At 46.6% G+C, this 21,555-nt stretch overlaps 1 protein-coding gene across 2 annotated transcripts; it reads left to right on the forward strand.

Moving 5' to 3' along the window:
• The first annotated feature begins 952 nt into the window (after window positions 1-952).
• Window positions 953-20,708, forward strand: PRPF40A (pre-mRNA processing factor 40 homolog A). Of its 2 annotated transcripts, XM_038142016.1 has the most exons (27): window positions 955-1,407; window positions 2,782-2,919; window positions 4,919-4,999; window positions 6,283-6,313; window positions 6,536-6,558; window positions 7,180-7,257; window positions 7,334-7,444; window positions 8,203-8,323; window positions 8,775-8,799; window positions 9,825-10,121; window positions 11,389-11,497; window positions 11,782-11,846; window positions 12,457-12,621; window positions 12,879-12,987; window positions 13,437-13,587; window positions 13,689-13,822; window positions 14,251-14,365; window positions 14,485-14,576; window positions 14,695-14,811; window positions 15,313-15,450; window positions 16,413-16,508; window positions 18,229-18,315; window positions 18,416-18,512; window positions 18,637-18,698; window positions 19,307-19,441; window positions 19,687-19,809; window positions 20,516-20,708. In XM_038142016.1, exons 1-26 carry the CDS (start codon window positions 1,045-1,047, stop codon window positions 19,777-19,779), a joined length of 3,033 nt encoding a protein of 1,010 aa, XP_037997944.1. In that variant the 5' UTR covers window positions 955-1,044; the 3' UTR covers window positions 19,780-19,809; window positions 20,516-20,708. The 2 variants fall into 2 exon arrangements, with proteins under 2 accessions (XP_037997945.1, XP_037997944.1); XM_038142017.1 differs by having other exon boundaries at window positions 953-1,407; window positions 19,687-20,708.
• Window positions 20,709-21,555: the final 847 nt, after the last annotated feature.

Below are 21,555 nucleotides of genomic sequence, written 5' to 3' on the forward strand. Positions count from 1 at the left end.
CGAAGTTTCCCAGCCCTTCTCCTACTTTTTTTCGGGTATTAAACCAAGATTATCAAACACATCAAATGCATGTCTCCCAGTGATTTTACTGACGGGCAGGAATACACAATTTTACTTTGCTTTAATCAATTAACTCCTTCCTCCGCACCAAAACCTCGGCAGGAGAGATTTGCGTGAGGAAAACAGAGGGATTTTAACCTTTCCCGGAGAACCAGAGTTACATTTTAGACACTTCCAGCTGAAGTTACATTGAGCTTTAACATTGCTGGTTTCACTTCTCCTTTTCTGGCCTTTTTTCCGAGGCCCCGGAGGAACAGGGCGCAGGGAACGGGTTCCGTCGGTCACAGGGCAGGGATGGACGGGATTTTGGGAAGCGGGAATTGCTGCCTGTGAGGGAGGGCAGTCTCAGGATGGGCTCCCCACAGAGGCTGAGGCGGCCCCTGGATCCCGGCAGCGCCGCGGCCTCACGGCTGCCAGAGCTCCCGGAGCGCTTGGGAAGGACTCGCAGGCACGGGGTGGGGACTGTGGGGCTGTGCAGGTGCGGGAGTGGGACGGGCTGACCGCCGTGGGTGCCTTCCCGGCGGGATATTCCCGAATCCCAGGGGAACGCTGCCCGCTCCCGCCGCGCTCTCCCCGCCCGCCATGGCGGCCGCTCCCCCCCAGCGGCGCCAACCACGGCGCGCGGCGCGGGGGGGTCCCAGCGCCTCCCGGCCGCGCTCGGCCCGTACCACCCGCACCGCCACGGGGGGGGGGGGGGGGGGGGGGAGCGCACGAACCCGGCGCGTACCACCCGCAGCGCGGCTGAGGGGAGATCTGCCGCCACCTCCCGGGCTCAGCCGGAACGGTGGAGCGGGAAGTCACCCCCTCCTCGCGGCGCTGTTGGTACCGCCCGGCTCATCGCGCACCGCCCCCGGTCCCACGTGAGCGGCTTCCCGGCGTGCCCCGCGCTCGGCCGCCGCAGCCGCCGCTTCGCTCCGCGCCCCGCGCTCCCGGGAGCCGCCCGAGCCAGCGCCGCGCCGCGGGGCCGCGCCGCCCGCCGCCGCCATGTCCGGCGGGGACTCCACGGCCGCGGCCGCCGCCGCCTCCCCGCAGCCGCTGCCGTTCTCGCTGCCGAAGCCGCCGCCCCTCATGCAGCTGACGCCGGGCGACGCCGTGCGGCCGGTGGGCTCGGGCGCCGACCAATCGCCGAAGAGCGCGCGGCTGGCGGCGCGCCCCGATTGGCCGGCGGGGAAGCCCGTCAGCCTGCTGGCGCCGCTGCTCCCGCCCCGCGGCGAGCCCGAGCCGCTGCTGCCCTTCGGGCCCGCGGCCCCGCGGCCGCCGCTGCGCGGGCGCCTCCTGGGCCGCTGCGGCGGCTCCCTGCTCAGCCCCGCCATGCGGCCCGGCGGCGTCGACCGCGGCTCGCTCATGGTGAGTGCGGGACCGTGGGGGGGGGGGGAACGGGGTCACGGCGTGCGGAAGCTGGTCCCGCCTTCCAGGGTTGGGTGGGATGGGCGTCCCGGGGGACGGGGCTGTGTGCGGGCGGGTCGGGGTATCCGCGCTGAGGGAGACGCCGAAAGCTCTCTGGGCACCTGTCACCCGCACTGGGAGGAAGTTCTTGCTCGTGTGCAGGTGGGACTTCCTGAGCATCAGTCCCTGCCTTCTTCTGGGGCCGTTGCTGGGCTCTGCAGGAGCTCTCCCTGCACACGGGGACAGCCAGGGCTGGGGCTCCTCTCCCTGGGGCTCCTCTCCCTGGGGGCTCCTCTCCCTGGGGCTCCTCTCCAGGCTGAGCAGCCCCAGCTCCCTCAGCCTCTCCTGGGCACAGAGCTGCCCCAGGCCCTCGCTCAGCTCCAGGAGCTCCTGTCCCTGCTGGGCTGAGGAGCCAGAGCTGGACACAGCACCCAGAGGTGCCTCGGAGGGGCAGGATCCCTGCCTGGCCTGCTGGGAATGCCCTTCCCGATGCCCCCCGGGCACAGTGGATCTCAGAGCTGGCTGTATCCAGAGCTAGGAAGGATCTGGAGCCCCGGGAGCAGCTGGGGGAGCTGGAAAGGGGCTCAGCCTGGAGAAAAGCAGCCTTGGGACAATATTCTCAGCCCCAGGGTTGTAGGTCCCTCTGAAAGTAAATCAACACTCCAGAGAGGGTCAGGGGAGATTTTTAGGAAATGCTGTTCCTCCTGGAATTACCTGGGACTGGGGAAGCAGGAGCTGTCCCTGCATGTGCTCTGAGAGGGTGTGATTGGGAACAGTCAAGTGTTCTGTCCAGAAGACTGAAACCTTTTTAGTTGTTTGTGGTTTCTTTGTGTGACTCCCAGCCCCAGGGAGATTTCAGGAATAACAAAAAATAATTGGAAAACCGATTTTGGACTGGAAGATGGTGGAATTAGGGGAAATGAGGGGAGAATCCCTTCTCTGTGAGGGTGGGGAGGCCCTGGGATGGAATTCCAGGCCTCCCCATCCCTGGGAGTGTCCAAGGCCAGGTTGGAGCACCTGAGACAGTGGAAGGTGTCCCAGAGGGTGGAACTGGAAGAGCTTTGAGATCCCTCCTTCCCAAACCATTCTGGGATGCTGTGATCAATAATTTGATTTTTTTTTCCCTCCTGCTAGATGTGTTTTCCAAAGGGAAGTTCTACCCAAGCTTTGTCTTAAGGTACTCTCAGAGCTGTTGCATCTGTCTGGAGCAGAAAATCCTTAAAGTGTGGGAATAATTAAAAACCCGAGGAAAGGGATCCTCATTATTCCCTGTGGTGAGTGTGTTTGGGGTGGCTGCCTCGGTGCTGATTTTCCCTGCTTGCTGGTGTTTTCCAGATGGGCCACCCGGGAATGCCCCACTACCCCCCCATGGGCATGCACCCCATGGGGCAGAGACCTCCCAACATGCCCCCGGTTCCCCACGGGATGATGCCTCAGATGATGCCCCCCATGGGAGGACCCCCGATGGGGCAGGTAAGGCCATTCCAGCAGCATTCCGTCCCCAGGCACCCCGAGGGGGGAATCTCCCTGGGAAAAGGAGAGGGGGGGAATCAGGGGATTTGATCCTGCTGAAACTCTCCTTATGGGCACAGGGAACTGGTGCACCTCTGTGGCTGTGGTTGGAAATTGGGATGAGAACAGGTAATTAATGCACCTCGAATTATCAGCCCATAATTTGGGATTTATTAAAGTTTTTTGGAATGAGAACAGGTAATTAATGCACCTCGAATTATCAGCCCATAATTTGGGATTTATAAAATTGTTTTGGAATAAGAACAGGTAATTAATGTACCTCTAATTATCAATCTATAGTTTGGGATTTATTAAAGTTTTTTGGATGAGAACAGGTAATTAATGCACCTCTAATTGTCAATCCATAATTTGGAATTTATACAATTGTTTTGGATGAGAACAGGTAATTAATGCACCTCGAATTATAAATCTATAATTTGGGATTTATACAATTGTTTTGGAATAAGAACAGGTAATTAATGCACCTCTAATTATAAATCTATAGTTTGGGATTTATTAAAGTGTTTTGGATGAGAGTAGGTAATTAATGCACCTCTAATTATGAATCTATAGTTTGGGATTTATACAATTGTTTTGGAATGAGAACAGGTAATTAATGTACCTGTAACTTTAATTTTAAATCTATAGTTTGGGATTTATTGAAGTTTTTTGGATGAGAACAGGTAATTAATGCACCTCTAACTTGCAGTCCATCATTTGGGATTTCTTAAAAGTTTTTGGAATAAGAGCAGGTAATTAGTGCACCTTTAAGTTTAATTATCAATCCATAATTTGGGATTTATGTAAGTTTTTTGGGAGTTTCCAGGAGATTTTGAAGGGATGAGTTTGTCTTGGGACTTCACGTCTCTGTAATTCCTGGCCAATCCCTGCATCCACACACGTGAACGTTACAGCAGGAGAGGAAACAAAGAGAGACAGGATTGTGCAGGGTTCCTGCTGGAATCCTGGGGCTGGTTTGTCATCCTGTATCCCGATGCCACGGGACTGGAATGGTGACACAGCCCTGGCAGGTGACGCAGCCACAGCGTGGCCCTGCTGTTGGCAGCTCTTCCTCTCAATTACCACATTTCCCGTGCAGTTTGGGATGAAATCCTCAGCTCTTCAAAGAAACAATTCTCCTTGTGGGTGTAACAAATATCCCAGGAGTGCTGAGTGTCCTCGGGATGCTCCTTGTGATGGTGGATTATGGAAGGGAAGGATTAAACCTTTGGGGACAGCCCGTGGTGACAGCTCCTCCTCCTTTGCAATTCCTCGGACACAGCATCCCTATTTCCCTTAAATTATAAAAGCTTGGTAGGAATTTTTTCAGTGGGGATTTGCAGCTTCTGGGGTAAAAATGAAACAGTTTCTGAAAATGAGGAGGGTCTGGCTCATTAGCACAGTGTGTGTTCGTTAGGAAGTGAAGTGGGAACTCTGGTTTATTTCTCTGCTTTTTGTGCCTCCTTCTCCACAATTCCCACTCTTAGCCAGGGAATAGTTCAGTATTTCATATTTTAGGGAGCAACTCAGCACTTTTTGGAGAGCAAAAAGCTGAAGGTAAATGCTGCACCTGGGAGTTCACCTTTCCTTTGTTCCTCGGTTCCTGTAGCCGTGGAGTTCTGCAGGAATTCATCATTCCCACCTTTGCTTTTCCTGCTCTCAGGATTCCGGGAGTGGAATCGGGTCCCACATCATTCACTGTTGTTCCTTTGGAGTTTCAGTGGTTTTTATTGTTCTTTCCTGTCCAGCTTTGGAGTCTGGACGTGCCATTTCTAATAGGACTATCCCAGTGTAGTGGGAATGTGATGAGGGGAATCACAGTCCCACAAATCTGCTTTGTTTAGTGTTACCCAGGAGGGATGTTTGGGTTGTTTTCTATCAGATAATGGTTTAAAATAGAAATGCTGTATTCTGTGTTGAGAGTACGATGAAATGTGTGGGAAATGCTCTTGAATTCCAGATGCCTGGAATGATGCAGTCAGTGATGCCTGGAATGATGATGTCCCACATGTCCCAGGCTGCCATGCAGCCCACGGTTCCTGTGAGTTGAATTCTTTTTTTTTTTAGTTTTTAAAAACTATTTGCCAGTTGCTGTTGATCACTCTTTGCTTTCTTTAATTAGCAAATAGGAATTTAGATTTTAAATGTATTTTCAATTGCAGTGGAATTTTATGTGCCTCTCGAATGATTATAAAATAAGATTTTTGTGATTTTCATCAGTCTTTAAATTCTTTTTAGTTTTCCTTTCATTCCTTATCCTTCACTTCCTGGAGTTTGGCAGGAATCACTGTGACCCTGGGTTGCTGAATTGTCTGACCAAGAGATTCTTCTCTCTTAAATTGTAATTTTTTAAGAGTTTTAATTAAATATTAAAGAGATTTGAATCCATTAGAAACAGATTTTTATTAAAAGTTCCTGAAATTCATTTGAGTATAAAAATTGCTGGAATGGCTCAAGGAATGAGGAATTCTTTGGGTGGAAATGGAGAGGGAAAAGTAAAAATGCAGGTGAAATCTCTGGGATGAAAGAATTTAAATCCTGTTCTTAAGAAATAAATTTAGTCCAAGCCTCAGAGATTCACTTTAAACCAGTTCCAGCTATTAAATTTAGAAATAAATTATTTTTATGGTTTTTTCCCCATGCAGATTTCAATCCCTAAATTCCCATGGAATTTCCTGTGGTGCTGAGCACAAACCTTTGCTGTGCTGATTGGAAGCAGTGAAATTCCTAAAAATCAGTATTTTGGTCCGATTAATGCTCTTAAAATTCATTTTAGAATTCCTAGAAATTACTGGTTTGGTCAAATTAATGCTCTTAAATACACAGCAAATTCCTGAGAATTTCCTGGTTTATTCCTGTTGGATAATATAAAATCAAATTGATCCAATGGGATGTATTTTCACTTTTTAGCCAATTTTTCTGTTTTCCTGAGGAGTATTTGATGTTTGTGGCTGAGAACTGAGAATAAACCTTAAGCAAAGCTAAATCCACAAGGGAAAAAATGGGAAAACTTGGAATTTTGTTGATTTTTTCCTTAATTGGAAGAAATTTCAGGAAGAAAGAGCTTCAGGAATGCAATTTTAATACACCCAAAGCTTTGTGCCCCATAATTATCCCACCTAATGATGTGCCTAATTGCTTATTTAAGGAGCAGGAATAATTAAGGGGGAAGCAGGAATCCTTATTTAAGGAATTGAGCCTTTTGTGGCAGAACAGCCTTGTTTGGATAATGAATATTGGATTTTTTTTAGGATTTAATTCCTCAGTAATTAATTACTTACATTTAATTGTTTAAGTGTTTAATTGTTTCAATTATTTTTACAGCCGGGAGTGAACAGCATGGATGCACAAGTAGGTGAGTAAAACAACATGATATGATTTCAAAGTTTCAAATATATAATTTCAAAATCAGCTGAAACATTAAAAATTTCCATTTTTCCCTAAAATGGAATGGAGCATTTCAGTCCTGCAGTCTCCGTTGGTGCCCAGGACATTTTTTTCCTTGCCCACATGGTGGAATATTAAGGAAAATGAAGCAACCAAACCTTAAATTAATTTTTAATTATTTATTTTTCAGGTGTGACTCCTCCTGGGACTCAGGTATGTGGAAAGCACAATTCCAGAAGGTTGGAATTCCAGTGTGCTGTGGGGCAAACTTGGTTTTAGGGATTTAAAGGAAAACCTTAATTCAATTTTTTTCTCCCCTGCTTTTTTCCAAGTTTTTGGTTGTTCCTTGAAATCTGTGGGCTTTGTCCCAACTTAGTTATGAAATAGAGATGATATCCACATTATTTCCATGGGATTTCCATCCCTGTCAGGAAATCCAGTTTTCCCTGGCCGTACCCAACCCCTGATCCGCAGCAGGTGGATCCAGTCCCGGTTCCAGGGAGTCATGGAAAGCAGCAGGAGGTGTGCAGTGAGGGAGCTCAGGGAGTGGGATCTTCCTGGAGCAGGTGTTGCTCAGGGTTTGGGAGCAGGGAGTGCTGCTGGAATTGTCACTTGGGGTTCGTGGTCTGACCCCTTCACTTGCAATTCCTGGTGGCAGTCAGGCCCTTGGCAATGTGCAGTTGAACAGCTCTACTCCAAAAGGAGTTTTCTGGGGAAAACACTGACTTAAGGTGTGAATTTGGCTCCCTGCCTTTCCCGTGCTGCCGAGGCACTTGGGAAATCAGGGTATTTGGGTGAACCCCCCCAGCTGATGAGGGTTTTGTCTCTCCTCAGACGACGCATGCCGTGGTCTCCACGGTGCAGCCCAGCTCCACCGCCAGCAGCTCTGCCAGCGAGGAGCACTCCAAGCAGGTCTGTATCCCGCTGGGCTTGTGGAGCTGCATCCCGCTTTTTACAGCATTATTAACGTGCCTTGGGGTTTTCCCAGAAATCCACGTGGACGGAGCACAAGTCCCCGGATGGAAGAACTTATTACTACAACACTGAGACCAAGCAGTCCACGTGGGAGAAGCCAGATGACCTCAAAACCCCTGCTGAGGTGACCAAATCCCAAATTAATTCTGGGATATTGTGGGAGCACGAGGGTTTCCAAGCCTGACACCTGCAGCAGGGAGAATGCTGCTGGAAGAAATGGGAGCAAACTCTTCCAATGAGAAATGTTCCTAAAATATTTGGATTGTTCTCCTTATGTTGGGAGAACCTGAGGGTGCAAAGTGGCCAAAATTCCTCATTTTCCTCATTTTTAGATAGGCTTTTTTATTAAAAATGTGTCCTTTTTTTTATTATTTAGAGAAGTAATAGAAAAATAATTTAGAGAAGAAAAAAATCCCTAAAAATAACTATTTTGGTCAAATTAATGCTCTTAAATACACAACAAATTCCTGAGAATTCCCCTGGTTTATTCTTGTTGGATCATATCAAATCAAATTGATCCAGTATGGTTTATTTTCACTTTTTAGCCAGTTCTTCAGTTTTCTTGAGGTGATGTTTATAGCTGAGAGCTGAAAATAAACCTTAACCAAAGCTAAATCCACAAGGAAAAAAATGGGAAAACATGGAATTTTGTTGGATTTTTTTTTCCTTAATTGGAAGGAATTTCAAGAGGGAAGAGCTCCAGGAATGCATCTTTAATACACCCAAAGCCTTGTACCCCATAATTATCCCAGGGACATCCCTAATGTTGTTCCTAATTGCTTATTTAAGGAGCAGGAATAATTAAGGGGGAAGCAGGAATCCTTATTTAAGGAGTTACTGAAGGAGATTTTCCTTGGGAAATGTTTGTTTTCTCTCCATCAGCAATTGCTGTCCAAGTGTCCCTGGAAGGAGTATAAATCAGATTCTGGGAAGCCTTATTACTACAATTCCCAAACCAAGGAATCCCGCTGGGCAAAACCCAAAGAGCTGGAGGATCTTGAAGGTAAAAGGCTGCCGGACTTGTGTTTTTATAAATATATAATAATTAATTGTATTATTGGTGTAAAGAGCAACAAAATCAGCTGGGAGAAAAGAGTAAGTGTGGAAAAAAGAATAGGCAGCAGTAGATTAAATATTTCCTTTCTTAAAATTCTGTTTAATAATCCTGACTTTCTTTCTGGGTCTTTGAACTATTTTTTTACAAATTAAAAGAATTATTTTAAACCAGAAAGTCATTTTTATATTCCCCAGTCTTCCTGTAGTGGCTTTTCTAATCTTTATTTTAATCTCATTTTATTTCAGTCTTTGAAGGACACAAACATTAAAATTTTTGATTGTGACAAAAAACATTTAAAACTTTGCTTTTATTAAATCAAGAATTACCAGAACTCCCTGTGTATATGAACCATTTTCAAACTATATTTTAATTATTTTTTTCCCTTTTTTCCCTCTAGCAATGATTAAAGCTGAAGAAAACAGGTACATTTTTAACATTATACTAATCTTTTCCTGAGGGCCTTCAAGCTTTTTCTGAGGACCTTTAAGCCTTTTTCCTGAGGGTCTTCAAACTTTTCCTAGCATTCTACAATCCCTTTCTTTCCTGAGGCTCTTCAAACCCTCTTTCCTGAGGCTCTTTGACCCTTTTTTAATGCTGAGGGCCTTTTCGCCCCTTTTTTTCCTGAGGACCTTCAAACTTTTCCTAGGATCCTTCAAACCCTTTTTTAACCCTAAGGCTCTGCAACCCCTTTTTTAACCCTGAGGGCCTTTTTCCCCCCCTTTTTAACCCTGAGGGCCTTTTTCCCCCTTTTTTAACCCTGAGGGCCTTTTCCCCCCCTTTTTTAACCCTGAGGGCCTTTTCCCTCCCCTTTTTTAACCCTGAGGGCCTTTTTTGCCCCTTTTTTAACCCTGAGGGCCTTTTTCGCCCCTTTTTTAACCCTGAGGGCCTTTTCCCCCCCTTTTTTAACTCTGAGGGCCTTTTCCCTCCCCTTTTTTAACCCTGAGGGCCTTTTCCCTCCGCTTTTTAACCATGAGGGCCTTCCCCCCCTGCTTTTTTTAACCCTGAGGGCCTTTCCCCCCTTTTTTAATCCTGAGGGCCTTTTCCCCCCTATTTTAACTCTGAGGGTCTTTTTTGCCCCTTTTTTCCCTGAGGGCCTTTTTCCCCCCTTTTTTAACCCTGAGAGGCTCTTTGACCCCTTTTTTAATCCTGAGGGCCTTTTTTGCCCCTTTTTTTCTTGAGAGCCTTTTTCCCGCCTTTTTTAACCCTGAGGGCCTTTTTCCCCTTTTTTTAAGGGGAAAATTTCTTAAATTTCCTGAGGGCCTTTTTCCCCCCTTTTTTAACCCTGAGGGCCTCACACACCCTTTTCCCTGAGGGCGTATAAACCTTTTCCGAGTCCTTAACTCCCCCTAAACCCCTCATTCCCCGCTGTCTCCACATCCCCCAGCCGCCCCTTTGCCCCGAATCTCGACCCAGCGCCCGCAGTGACCGCTGTCGTTTGTGTCCCCAGCACGAAGCCGGAGGATGCGGCCGCCGCCACCTCGGCTCCGGCCACGGCCGGGGACGCTCCCGGCGGGGCCAGCGCGGCCCCGGCCGCCGAGAGCGCCGCGGGCACGGCCGCTGCCGCGGGAGCCGCTCCCGAGGGGGAATCCGCCCCGGCCGCCGCCGCGGGGGACGCGGACGCTGCCGGCACGGCCGCGGCCGAGGAGCAGGGCCAGGGCGGCGTCGCCCCCGGCGCGCAGGACGGCGGCGCCGACACCGCGGCCGCCGCCACGGATGAGGCGGCCAAGCAGGAGGCCTCGGGAGAGTGAGTGGCAGCGGATGGATGTCAGCTCCGGGAAAGGGGGATCTGGGGGGGATGTTAGGGGGGATCGTTCCCTCCGAGGCCCTGGGATGGAATTGCCACAGATGTTGGGATATCCCAGGTCCTTGGGATGTCCCAGGTGAGGTTGGACAGGGCTTGGAGCAGCCTGGGATGGTGGGAGGTGTCTCTGCCATGGCAGGGGTGGATTGGGATGATCCTTAATGTCCTTTCCCACCCAACCCATTCCATGGTTCCCATCCCGAACACCAAGATCTTCCCACAAACCTGTAGCACACTTAAAGCGAGTTCTTCCAGGGAATGAATTCTTAAAGTTCTTCCAGGGAATGAATTCACACTTAAAGTGAGTTCTTCCAGGGAATGGCTTTGAGGTGACAGAAGGCAGGCTTAGATCCGGGATTGGGAAAAAATCGTTGTCCGGGAGGGTGATGAGGCCCTGGCACAGGGTGCCCAGAGCAGCTGCGGCTGCCCCTGGATCCCTGGCAGTGCCCAAGGCCAAGGACAGGGCTTGGAGCAGCCTGGGACAGTGAAAGGTGTCCCTGCCCATGGGACTGGGTGGGCTTTGCTGTCCCCATCCAAGGCATTCCATGATTCCACGATAATTTATGAAGCCTCAGGGCTTTGCTGCAGTTTGTCGTTTCTCAGCAGCATCAGTGGCAGGACCATTCCATGGATTTTCCAGTGTCTGTAAGAATTTCCCAGGGTGCCATTAAACACTTCCCTATTTATGCTCCTTTTCCATGGATCTGTGCCATTGGTTACCACTGGAAGAAAATAAAATACTAAAGGGATTTTTATCTGTTCCAGCTAGGATTCCTTTTTTTTTTTTTTAAATAATGAAAAATCTATTATGTGAAAAATTATAACTTAGGGCTAAGAAATGCTGTGGGGGATTTTAGACAGCAGGACATAATAAAGGAGAAGAGGCCCATTTTTATGCACTTCTCTTTATATTTTTATATAAAATATTAATATTCCTGCTGAATTTCAACATTATATATTTAGGGATAATTTCTAGATAACCTTAGCAGGCAGCCAGCTGCAGGAGGGAAATATTTACCTCAATAATTCACTTTTTGGATCTCTTTTTCATCAGTTGTGGTGTCTGCAAGGAAAACCCTTGTATGCATTATTATAATTATTTTTTTACTTGGAGTTGCTATTTGGAAAACTCATTTTGTGGTGGGTTTTGACTCTTCAGTGCCTCTAACTAAGAAAAAAATGCTGAAATAATAAACTCGTTTTGCTTTAGTGCTGCTGCAAAGAAGGAGGATGAGGACGCCCAACCAGTTAAAAAAACCTACACGTGGAACACAAAGGAAGAGGCCAAACAAGCTTTTAAAGAACTGTTAAAAGAAAAGGTATTTGGGCCAGTTATTGATCTTTTATTGACCAAATATTAATGTTTTCTTGAGCTACAAAACCTGGTTTCATCTCTATTTTATTACCAGATTTTACTTGGTTTTTTTGGGGAAGAATTCCTAAATCTTGAGTAAATTAAAGGAAAGAACATTGCAGTGAAGTGTTGTTCTAGCTTAAAAATGAAATGTTCTTTTTTCTTTTCCCCATGGCTGTTTTTAAGGAATTATTCCTTGTTGGATGTTAATTCCAGGTCTGACTCATCCATAATTTCCTGTTTTCACAGCGGGTTCCATCCAACGCGTCCTGGGAGCAGGCCATGAAAATGATCATTAATGACCCCAGATACAGGTACTGAGTCCTCCTTTAATTCCACACAAACCTTTTTTTAGGGAATTTACTTCCAAAACATCCAAATATTCTGGCAGCAGCAGATACTCCTGCGTTTGTGCCATTGGCAGGGAATTGTCATCCTTTCCTTCACAAGGAAATGCTTCCACAGCTTCATTTTTATTGGGGAAAAATGTGGAAGTTGGTATTCTGTGTTGACTTGGGGATTAAAATGTTCAGATTAATTTTATCTCAAATCGAGATTGTTCAAACTGTCACCTTTTGCTTTCTGGTTTTGGTTTTCTAATTTATTTTTCTTATTTTCTTTTTCTGAATGTTCTTGGTTTTCTTTTTTTTCCCTTGGTTTTCTGATTGTCTTTCTCTTTGTGTTCTGATTGTCTTTCTCTTTGTGTTCTGATTGTCTTTCTCTTTGTGTTCTGATTGTCTTTCTCTTTGTGTTCTGATTGTCTTTCTCTTTGTGTTCTGATTTTCCTTTTCCTTTTTCAGATTTTCATTTTTTCCCCTGATTTTCCTTTTCTGATTTTTCTGATTTTTGTCTTCTCTTCCTGTTTTTTAATTTTATTTTAAAATTTATAATTAACATTGCTCTTTCCTTTCCTTTCCTGGGAAGTGCTTTGGCAAAACTGAGTGAAAAGAAGCAGGCCTTTAATGCCTACAAAGTTCAGACAGAGAAGGAGGAGAAGGAAGAAGCCAGATCCAAGTACAAGGAAGCCAAGGAATCCTTCCAGCGCTTCCTGGAAAACCATGAGAAGATGACATCCACCACCAGATACAAGTAAGAGACCTGGGATAAAAATCTGGGATAAAAATCCTGATGGGATGCACTGCTTTGAGCAGCATCAACTTTATAAAAATTCAAAATATATCACAAAAAACCCCCAAAAACTTACCAGAGGGAAAATGAAGAATTCCTGTAAGTCTGTTCCTTCTTGGAACAGAGCTCTCCCTGATGTTCTGGGGAGTTGATGGATAGTTCAGTCACCAAGAAAGAAATAAATCAGTAGTGGTGTGCTTTTCCTTTGCTTTGCCCAGAAAAGCTGAACAGATGTTTGGGGAGCTGGAAGTGTGGAACGCCATATCCGAGCGGGACCGGCTGGAGATCTACGAGGATGTTCTGTTCTTCCTGTCCAAGAAGGAGAAGGCAAGTTCCCCTCAAATCCATCCAACATCTCCTCACTTGTTCCTAAATCACCTTAACCCTGTGCTTGAGGCTTTATGGCAGATGAACAGCAGCTTTTAGGGATTGTCTTTGGGTTTATTGGGATTTATTCCTGCTGAAAATTCACCATGTGTTGAATTTTGGGGGGATTTTAATCAATCACACGGTGGATTTTATTCTGAATCAGTGAAATAATACTAAGATGGAAAAATTGTGTTGTTTTGTGTCCAAGGATGGGGCTTGGAGCAACCTGGTCCCTGTCCAGGGTGGGAGGTTGGAATGGGATGAGCTTTCCCAAACCACACCAGAATTCCATGATTTTATATAAATTAAAGACTAATTTCATCTTTTCTTGGAGAGCACACTAGCTACATTACATTTCTATCCAAACCACCTCAAACTGAGCCCAAAAAATAAACTTTTCCCCTCAGGAACAAGCCAAGCAGCTGCGGAAGAGGAACTGGGAAGCTCTGAAGAACATCCTGGATAACATGGCCAACGTCACCTACTGCACCACCTGGTCAGAGGCCCAGCAGTACCTCATGGACAACCCCACCTTTGCCGAGGATGAGGAGCTCCAGAGTATGTCTGCGGGCTCTGGAATTCTCTGGGGAGGAGGATTCTTCCTCATTTGGAAGGAATAACCTGATTTTTTTCCACCCTTCTCCCTGTTTTCTTGCTAGACATGGATAAGGAGGATGCCCTGATCTGTTTTGAGGAACATATCAGGGCCTTGGAGAAAGAGGAGGAGGAGGAGAAGCAGAAAAGTTTGCTGAGGGAAAGGAGGAGGCAGCGTAAAAACAGGGAATCTTTCCAGGTTGGTGGAATCTGGGGTTCTGTCCTAAAGATCTCATGGAATATCATGGGATATTGCACATGGGTTTGTTTTATTTCTCAGGGTTGATTCAAGGGGGTGTTTAGAGCCTCAGGTGTGGGGCTGTGGCATCTTCTGTGCCGTGTTACAGCCAAGGGAAGAATCAGAGGGAAGAGGCCTGGATGGGAAGGAGATGCATCTGGAACGTTGTAGGTGGTGGAGAAAAACAGGAAGAGCAGAAAAAGGATTTTTTCAATCCTATTGGATTGACAATCCTACTGGTTATCCTGTTGAAATCCTGGGATTTCAATCCCGTTGGTTCCTTTCGGAACAAGGATGGAATTGCAGTTACCAGGCCAATGCATCCCAGCCGGTACCAAGGAGAAGCTGGAGGAACGGCTCCCCACTGCCTCTATCCTTGTTTCTTGCAGCTGTTCCTGGACGAGCTGCACGAGCACGGGCAGCTGCACTCCATGTCCTCCTGGATGGAGCTGTACCCGGCCATCAGCTCCGACATCAGGTTCACCAGCATGCTGGGCCAGCCCGGTAAGGAGGGGAAATCCCGGCCTTTGGGGCAGGCCACGGCTATCATTCCTATTTTTAACACCTAAAAATGCTGTTCTTGGGTTAAACCTGACCTGTGGCTTCACCAAACCCTCCCTCAGGATCAACAGCACTTGACCTGTTCAAGTTCTACGTGGAGGATTTAAAGGCTCGCTACCACGATGAGAAGAAGATAATTAAAGACATCTTAAAGGTGAGCTTTACCTGGCTCCCCCTTGAATTGCACGTTTCCCATCCGAGGGAGCTGGGATTTCCTGGGAGTTGAAGGAATTCCTGATTTCCCTCACACCAAAGGAGCTGTTTTTTCCCAGGATAAAGGATTTGTGGTAGAGGTGAACACTTCCTTTGAGGATTTTGTCACCGTCATCAGCTCCACTAAAAGAGCCACCACGTTGGATGCAGGGAATATCAAGCTGGCTTTCAACAGTGTAAGTGTTAATTAATACATTCATTCATTAATAAGGTCATTAATTAATTGGGATATCTGGATAATTAGGATGGGAAATCCCTCCTCCAAACTGGAATTAGGGTTTATTTTCTAACTAATTCCATAGTATTTGAGGAATATTCTGTTTTTTAGGGTTATTAACTGATTTCAGTTGCCACAATAAAAATAAACCTTAATCCAAGCAGTCAGCATTCCCAAACTTGAGGAATTCTGGGATAGGAGTTCAGTGCTGCTCTCCTGTTTGTGCATTAAGGTTTCTCCTGATTTGTGTGGTTCTGTAATTTTGCATCATTTTATTTTCAGCAACAGCACTTCCATGCTTGGAAAAGAAATAATTAATTAATTAATTTTGGATGAAATAATTGAAAGTACAGGAAAAGCAATTCATTTCCTTGTGATTTCCAAGTGACTCAGGCCCAGCTCTGAGGGTGAGCTGTGCAGAAATGCCAGTAAATGGAATTATTCCCTTTTATTGCCACAGCTGCTGGAGAAGGCGGAAGCGCGGGAGCGGGAGCGGGAGAAGGAGGAGGCGAGGAAGATGAAGAGGAAGGAGTCAGCCTTCAAGAGCATGCTGAAACAAGCCACCCCCCCCATCGAGCTGGATGCTGTCTGGGAGGATGTAAGGATGGGAATTCCTTGGGGAGAGCGTTCCCAAATTCCCAAACAGGCCCCTGCTCATCCCTAAAAATCCCTGTGTTCGCCAGCCTCTTCCTGGTTCTGCTGATGGGGCTTCAAAACCCCATCAAAGCCTGTGGGTTCTTCAGGAAAACTTGAGTTGGGTGGGAAAAGCTTCATCCCGAGACTTTTGAAACTAAAAAATCCCGAAAGAAATAGAAAAAAACCCAAAAACAACCCCCCCATAAAATCCCACAAGCCCCCGCAAAGTTAATTGAAATTATTTAGAATTAATTGAAATTATTTATAAACTTTGTCCTGGATAAAATACCCTGGAAAACCTTTCCTTTCCAAGGATAATTTCTATAAATATTTGGGTTTTTTAAAGCTTAAATGGAATGTGCAGGGGAAACAGTGGGATTCTCCATGTTTCCATAAGTGAGAGCTTCCCTGAACACTGGAAATTTGGGATTTGCTTGGAAAACTGGGATTAAAAATTTAGCCTTGTAGGAGTTCAGGGGCTTCTCATCAGGTGAAAATAATTTTTTATTATTTTTTTCCTATTTATTATCTTTATTTTTTCTATTATTTTTCTTATTTTTATCTTTTAATTTTTAATTTTTATTTGAATTATTTCTTCATATTTTTGTTTTTGTTTTTAATTTTCCTTATTTTTATTTCTTCCGGGTTTTAGTTTTCTTATTTCTATTTTTTATTTTTATTTTATTTCTTATTTTTCTTATTACTTTTATTATGCCTTATTATTTTTATAATTCCTTTTTATCTTTATTCATTATTATCTATATAGCTTTTATTATTATTCTTTACTGGTTTTCTTATTTCTTACTGCCATTTTCATTACTGCATTATATTCTTTTTTTCTTCTATTTCTTCTATCCTAATATTTTAATAGATTTAAAATTTAACTTCTTTGAATATCATTAATAGAATCAATTTTCCTGACAGATCAGAGACAGATTTGTGAAGGAGCCAGCATTCGAAGACATCACCCTGGAATCCGAAAGGAAAAGGATATTTAAGGATTTCCTTCATGTACTTGAGGTAATTATTTCTTTATTTTTGAAATCACTGGACAGCAGACAAGGAAAATTCCTTCTGAATTGAGTGGGAAGGGGAAGGATTTCATGGAGTTGTTTCCAGGAAGTGGTAACAGGAGATGAATTTGATTTTTCAGCTCTCACACTTGGGGGTCTGATGTGGTTGTTTTTAGGGCACTTAGGATTTGGTGAAGGGAAGGAGAGATCTTGACTTCCTTTTAGGCTGGTTTATTATATTATGAGATATATTACATTAAAAACACCACACTATAACTGTACTACAAAGAACAGAGAGAAAGATTCATCAGAAGGCGAGACAGGAATAGAAAGGAATGAATAACAAAGTTCTGTGACTCCAGAGAGTCCGAGAGCTGCTGCCCCCTGGATTGGCCACCAAGCAGAAACATCCCACACGGAGCAATGGAGGAAGCACCTGCTGCATCCCACAGCAGCAGATCACAAATTGTTCACACTTGGAGCTGAGGCCCTTCAGCTCCTCAGGAGAAGAAAATCTTAGCAAAAGGATTTTCATCAAATATCACAACCACAGAAGGGTTTCATGGAGTTGTTTCCAGGAAGTGGTAACAGGAGATGAATTTGATTTTTCAGATTTTACACTTGGGGGTCTGATGTGGTTGTTTTTAGGGCAGTTAGGATTTGGTGAAGGGGACATCTTGATTTCCTTTTAGGCTGGTTTATTATATTATGATATATATTACATTAGAAAAGACCACACTGTAACTCTACTACAAAGAACAGAGAGAAAGATTTATCAGAAGGTGAGACAGGAATAGAAAGGAATGAATAACAAAGTTCTGTGACTCCCAGAGAGTCTGAGAGTTGTTACCTCCTCAGTCAGTCAGTAAATAAAAACATCTTACATTAATCAATTAAAAAAACACTTACTACATTCCACAATAACAAATAACAAATTATTTATACTTGAAGCTGAGGCCCTCTCAGCTTCTCAAAAAAAGAAAATCCTAGCAAAGGAATTTTCATGAAATATCATAACTACAGGGGTCTTGTTGCATTTCTTGCATTTTGGAAGAATTTGAACTGAAATTTTGACTTTTAATTCTATCATTTCCAATTAGGCAGAGCAAGGGGTGGGTTTAGGCCGGGCTTAACTCGGATCCAGGGAGCAGATCCATGGGAACCCAGGGGTGGGTTTAGGCCGGGCTTAACTCAGATCCAGGGAGCAGATCCATGGGAACCCAGGGGTGGGTTTAGGCCGGGCTTAACTCGGATCCAGGGAGCCAGATCCATGGGAACCCAGGTGTTTTTCCTTGCTCCTGGCTGCCTTTAGTGCAGCTCCACCATGGCAGCAGTGCCCACTTTTAGGCATTTTGACATTAAATGGTGATTGTGGAGTTTTTAACCATTCCCAGCTTTTGTGGATGAGGAGGGAGATCCCATCAAATTTTTGGGGTGTCCTGTAGGAGCTGATGAGGTGGTGCTGCCATGAAATGGTGATTATGGAGTTTTTATCCTTTCCCAAATTTCTTGGATGAGGAAAAACACCCCATCAGATTTTTGGGATGCCTTGTTGGAGCTGATGAGGTTTCACTGCCCCATCCCCAGAACTGTCCAAGGCCAGGTTGGAGCACCCTGCTCCAGGGAAGTTGTTCTTACCCATGGTGGACCAAGCTGGGATTTTAGGGCTTTTCCAAGGCCAGTCCCTGCTGGAATTCCGAGCTCTCCCCTCCTTGCCTTGCCCGCAGCACGAGTGTCAACACCACCACTCCAAGACCAAGAAACATTCGAAGAAATCCAAAAAACACCACCGGAAGCGCTCGCGTTCCCGCTCCGTGAGTATCCCTGGAAACCCTCCCTCTGCCATTCCGGCGGCACTGGTTGCTGCCGGAATTGCCCGGACTGATTGGAATTCTCCCCTGGCTGTGTGTGAAGGGCTCGGAGTCCGAGGATGATGACAGCCACTCCAAGAAGAAGCGGCAGCGCTCGGAATCGCGGTCGGTGTCCGAGCGTTCTTCCAGCGCCGAGTCTGGTACGGGATGGGCTGGGCTGGGATGAGATGGGGTGGGATGGGATTGGCTTTAAGGCGGCTGTGCTGTTCTCCTTTGGCATTTATCCTCTGATTCCTGGGGGTTTGTTTCTCCCTGTGGCTGCAGAGAGGAGTTACAAGAAGTCCAAAAAACACAAGAAGAAGAGCAAGAAGAGGAGGCACAAGTCTGTAAGTGAAGCTCCGTTTTTGATCGGGTTATGGACAGCCTGGCACCTGCTGTCAGTAATCCCAGCTGGATGATCCTAGGGAGAAATTGGGATCAAGCTGGAGGAGGGTATTGCCACAGTAACTGTTATATATTCCTAATATTAAACCACTGAAAACTGCTGAATTTGGAGGGTTTGGCTCCAGGTGAAGGACTCCATGAGTCCTGGGATTTGCTGTTCATCCTGGCAAATCCGGGTGTTCTGCTTCCTTGGGGGGCGCTGGGAAGGATCCCAGCCACTCCTTGTTCTGCCTGAGCATCAGGGTTGTGTTGGAAGCTCTGAGTTGTACAAGAGCAGCAGAAGGATCCAAAATGCAGGAAGAGCTTCACTTCTTCCCTGGGAGGGTGAGGAGGCACAGGGTGCCAGAGAAGCTGTGGCTGCTCCGTCCCTGGAAGTGTCCAAGGCCAGGGTGGACAGCTGGAGCAACCTAGGATGGGGAAGGTGTCGCTGCCCATGGGATGAGATTTCAAGTCCCTTCCACCTTAAATCATTCCATGACTCTACAATTCTTTAAACAGAAGTTGAAAATACTCAACATCATTATTCACTATTCCCATTTCTTTTCCCCAGGATTCACCAGAATCCGATGTGGAACGAGAGAAGGACAAGAAAGAAAGAGAGAGGGACAGTGAGAAGGAGAGAGCCAGACAGAGATCCGAGTCCAAGCATAAATCTCCCACTAAAAAACGGCCTGGAAAAGATTCCGTAAGCTCTGCTTCCTGTTTTTCCTGATGCTTTGGGCTCTGCCGGGTGCAGCTCCATAGGTGTGCTCTGGAGAGGTCAGAGGTTGCACTGGAGGATCCTGGAGGTCTTTGGCATTCCCCAGTTTGGATTTTGGGGTTTGTGAGGGACACAGAGCAGCCAGCTCTGGCTGTGTGTCCCTGCTGAGGCTCCCAGTGTGGAACCTCCCTGGCCAGTCCCATCCTGACCACTGTCCCATCTCTCCCCAGGGAAACTGGGATACCTCTGGCAGCGAGCTCAGCGAGGGGGAGCTGGAAAAGCAGAGGAGGACTCTTTTGGAACAGCTGGATGAAGATCAATGAGAAGATCCTTGATACCAAAAATGTTTACAGGTGGCAAAATAAAACCAAGCCTTGTGTGGGCAAGGCCCTGGGGCCGGTGGCCGGTGGCCCGTGGCCACAACAACGGTGGCTTTTAGTTTTTTACCACTTCAATCCAGTCAAAAGTAGAAAAATCCATGGAATTCTGAGGGCAAAGCTGTGCCTGGCCTGGAGCTGCAGGGCGGGATGGGGGCCGGGATCCCCTGGAGGGGACACAGAGGTGGCAGCAGTGTCCCCAAGCACTTTCCCGATGTCCTTCCCGAGGCAGGGAACAACCCTGGGCTGCCTGGGCAGAGCCCAGTTCAGCTGCAGGAAGAAAACTCCTAATTTAATTCTTTGTGCTTTCCTTCTTTGATGGATTTGGTCGGGTGGGATTTCCCTGGGAAAGGCAGCAGGAGTGAGGAGCCCGTGTCCTGCTGTGTTCTGCAGTCCCCTGCATTCGGGGGTTGCTTGGCACTGGGGCTTTGGTCCAAGGCTGATTGGTGTCCGAGTCCCGACTCCATCGATCCCAAATCCCAGGGAATGTTGTGGCTGGGAATTCTCCCCCTGTGCCAGCAGAGGGAGCGTTTGGGACACAACCACCTCGGCATTCCCAGAATCCCACCCCGGCCCAGCCCTGGCTGTTACTCCAGCGTTTCTCTCCACCTTTTCTCTCCCCCTTCCGAAAACTTAGGAATAAAAATCCGATGTTAAACGCAATTCCATGTGTTGCCTTAAGAACCTGCTGCAGAATGTACCTGCACAGCCCAGAGGAGGGAGGAGGAAGCAGCTCCAGCCCTGTTTTCCAGCCCCTGCACGTTCAGGAAGGTGCCCCCAGCCCTGCTCGGTGAGAAAATTGGGAAGCCGCTGTCCTTGGAATATTTTTGTACATTTTTATCAATGATTAAACCTTGTCTTTTAGCATGTACTGGTATTTATTTCTCCTTAAATACTCTGTACGGCTCTGAGCCAGAGAATCACTCACAGAACCTGCCTGAAGACTGTTCAGATTCCTTTTCAGGAGTTTTTTCCTGAATTTTGACCACTTTTACCAGTGCATAAACACCCAAGGGATCGGTTTATCCAGGGAATTTTCTGGCTGGGGTGGTTACAAGGCTCAGAATCCTTAAGAACACCCTGAGATTGAAATGAGTTATTTCAAATATAAAATGCAGGAGGTTGTAACCCTTTTTCCTGGGATGCTTTGGGATTTTCTGGGATGCTTTGGGATGGGAAAGCACATCCCAATCCTGCTGTTTCCCCCAAAGGGTTGTTGCTCATCATCTTGTGCCTGGGGGAAAAACACCTGGATTTGGTCAAACAGGGCTTGGGGGGATTGTTGCTATCCATGGGTGTTTGGTGTGGAAATAAATCCAGGTTGGAATAGTCCAGGTTTTTCCCTGCAGGCTCTCCCAAGGAAGGATGGGGTAATTGCTGCTCCAGGACTGAACAATCAGCCAGGTTTGCTTTGCTCACCTGCCACCCACCTCCCTGGATTTATATCCCCAATGGGAATGCTCCAAGTGGGAACAGAGAGTTTGGAAATCAGGAGGGCAGTGGGTCCTGGAATGTGGCATGGAGCTGGGAGCAGCATGTAGAGTCTGACAGGTCCTAAGGGTTTGTAAACAGGGAGGAACTTCTTATTCCCTTGCACCCACACAAATTCAAGGAAAAAGTTGTTCCTAAGGGAATATCACTTTTAAAAGGTTTGCATTGATTTTTTCCATCAAAAATAAAAAACTGGGAATGCCCATTATTCCAGTGGTGGGGTTTTCTTAA

This window comes from Motacilla alba, chromosome 7, assembly GCF_015832195.1.
Source record: "Motacilla alba alba isolate MOTALB_02 chromosome 7, Motacilla_alba_V1.0_pri, whole genome shotgun sequence".
NCBI classification, from domain to species: Eukaryota; Metazoa; Chordata; class Aves; order Passeriformes; family Motacillidae; genus Motacilla; species Motacilla alba.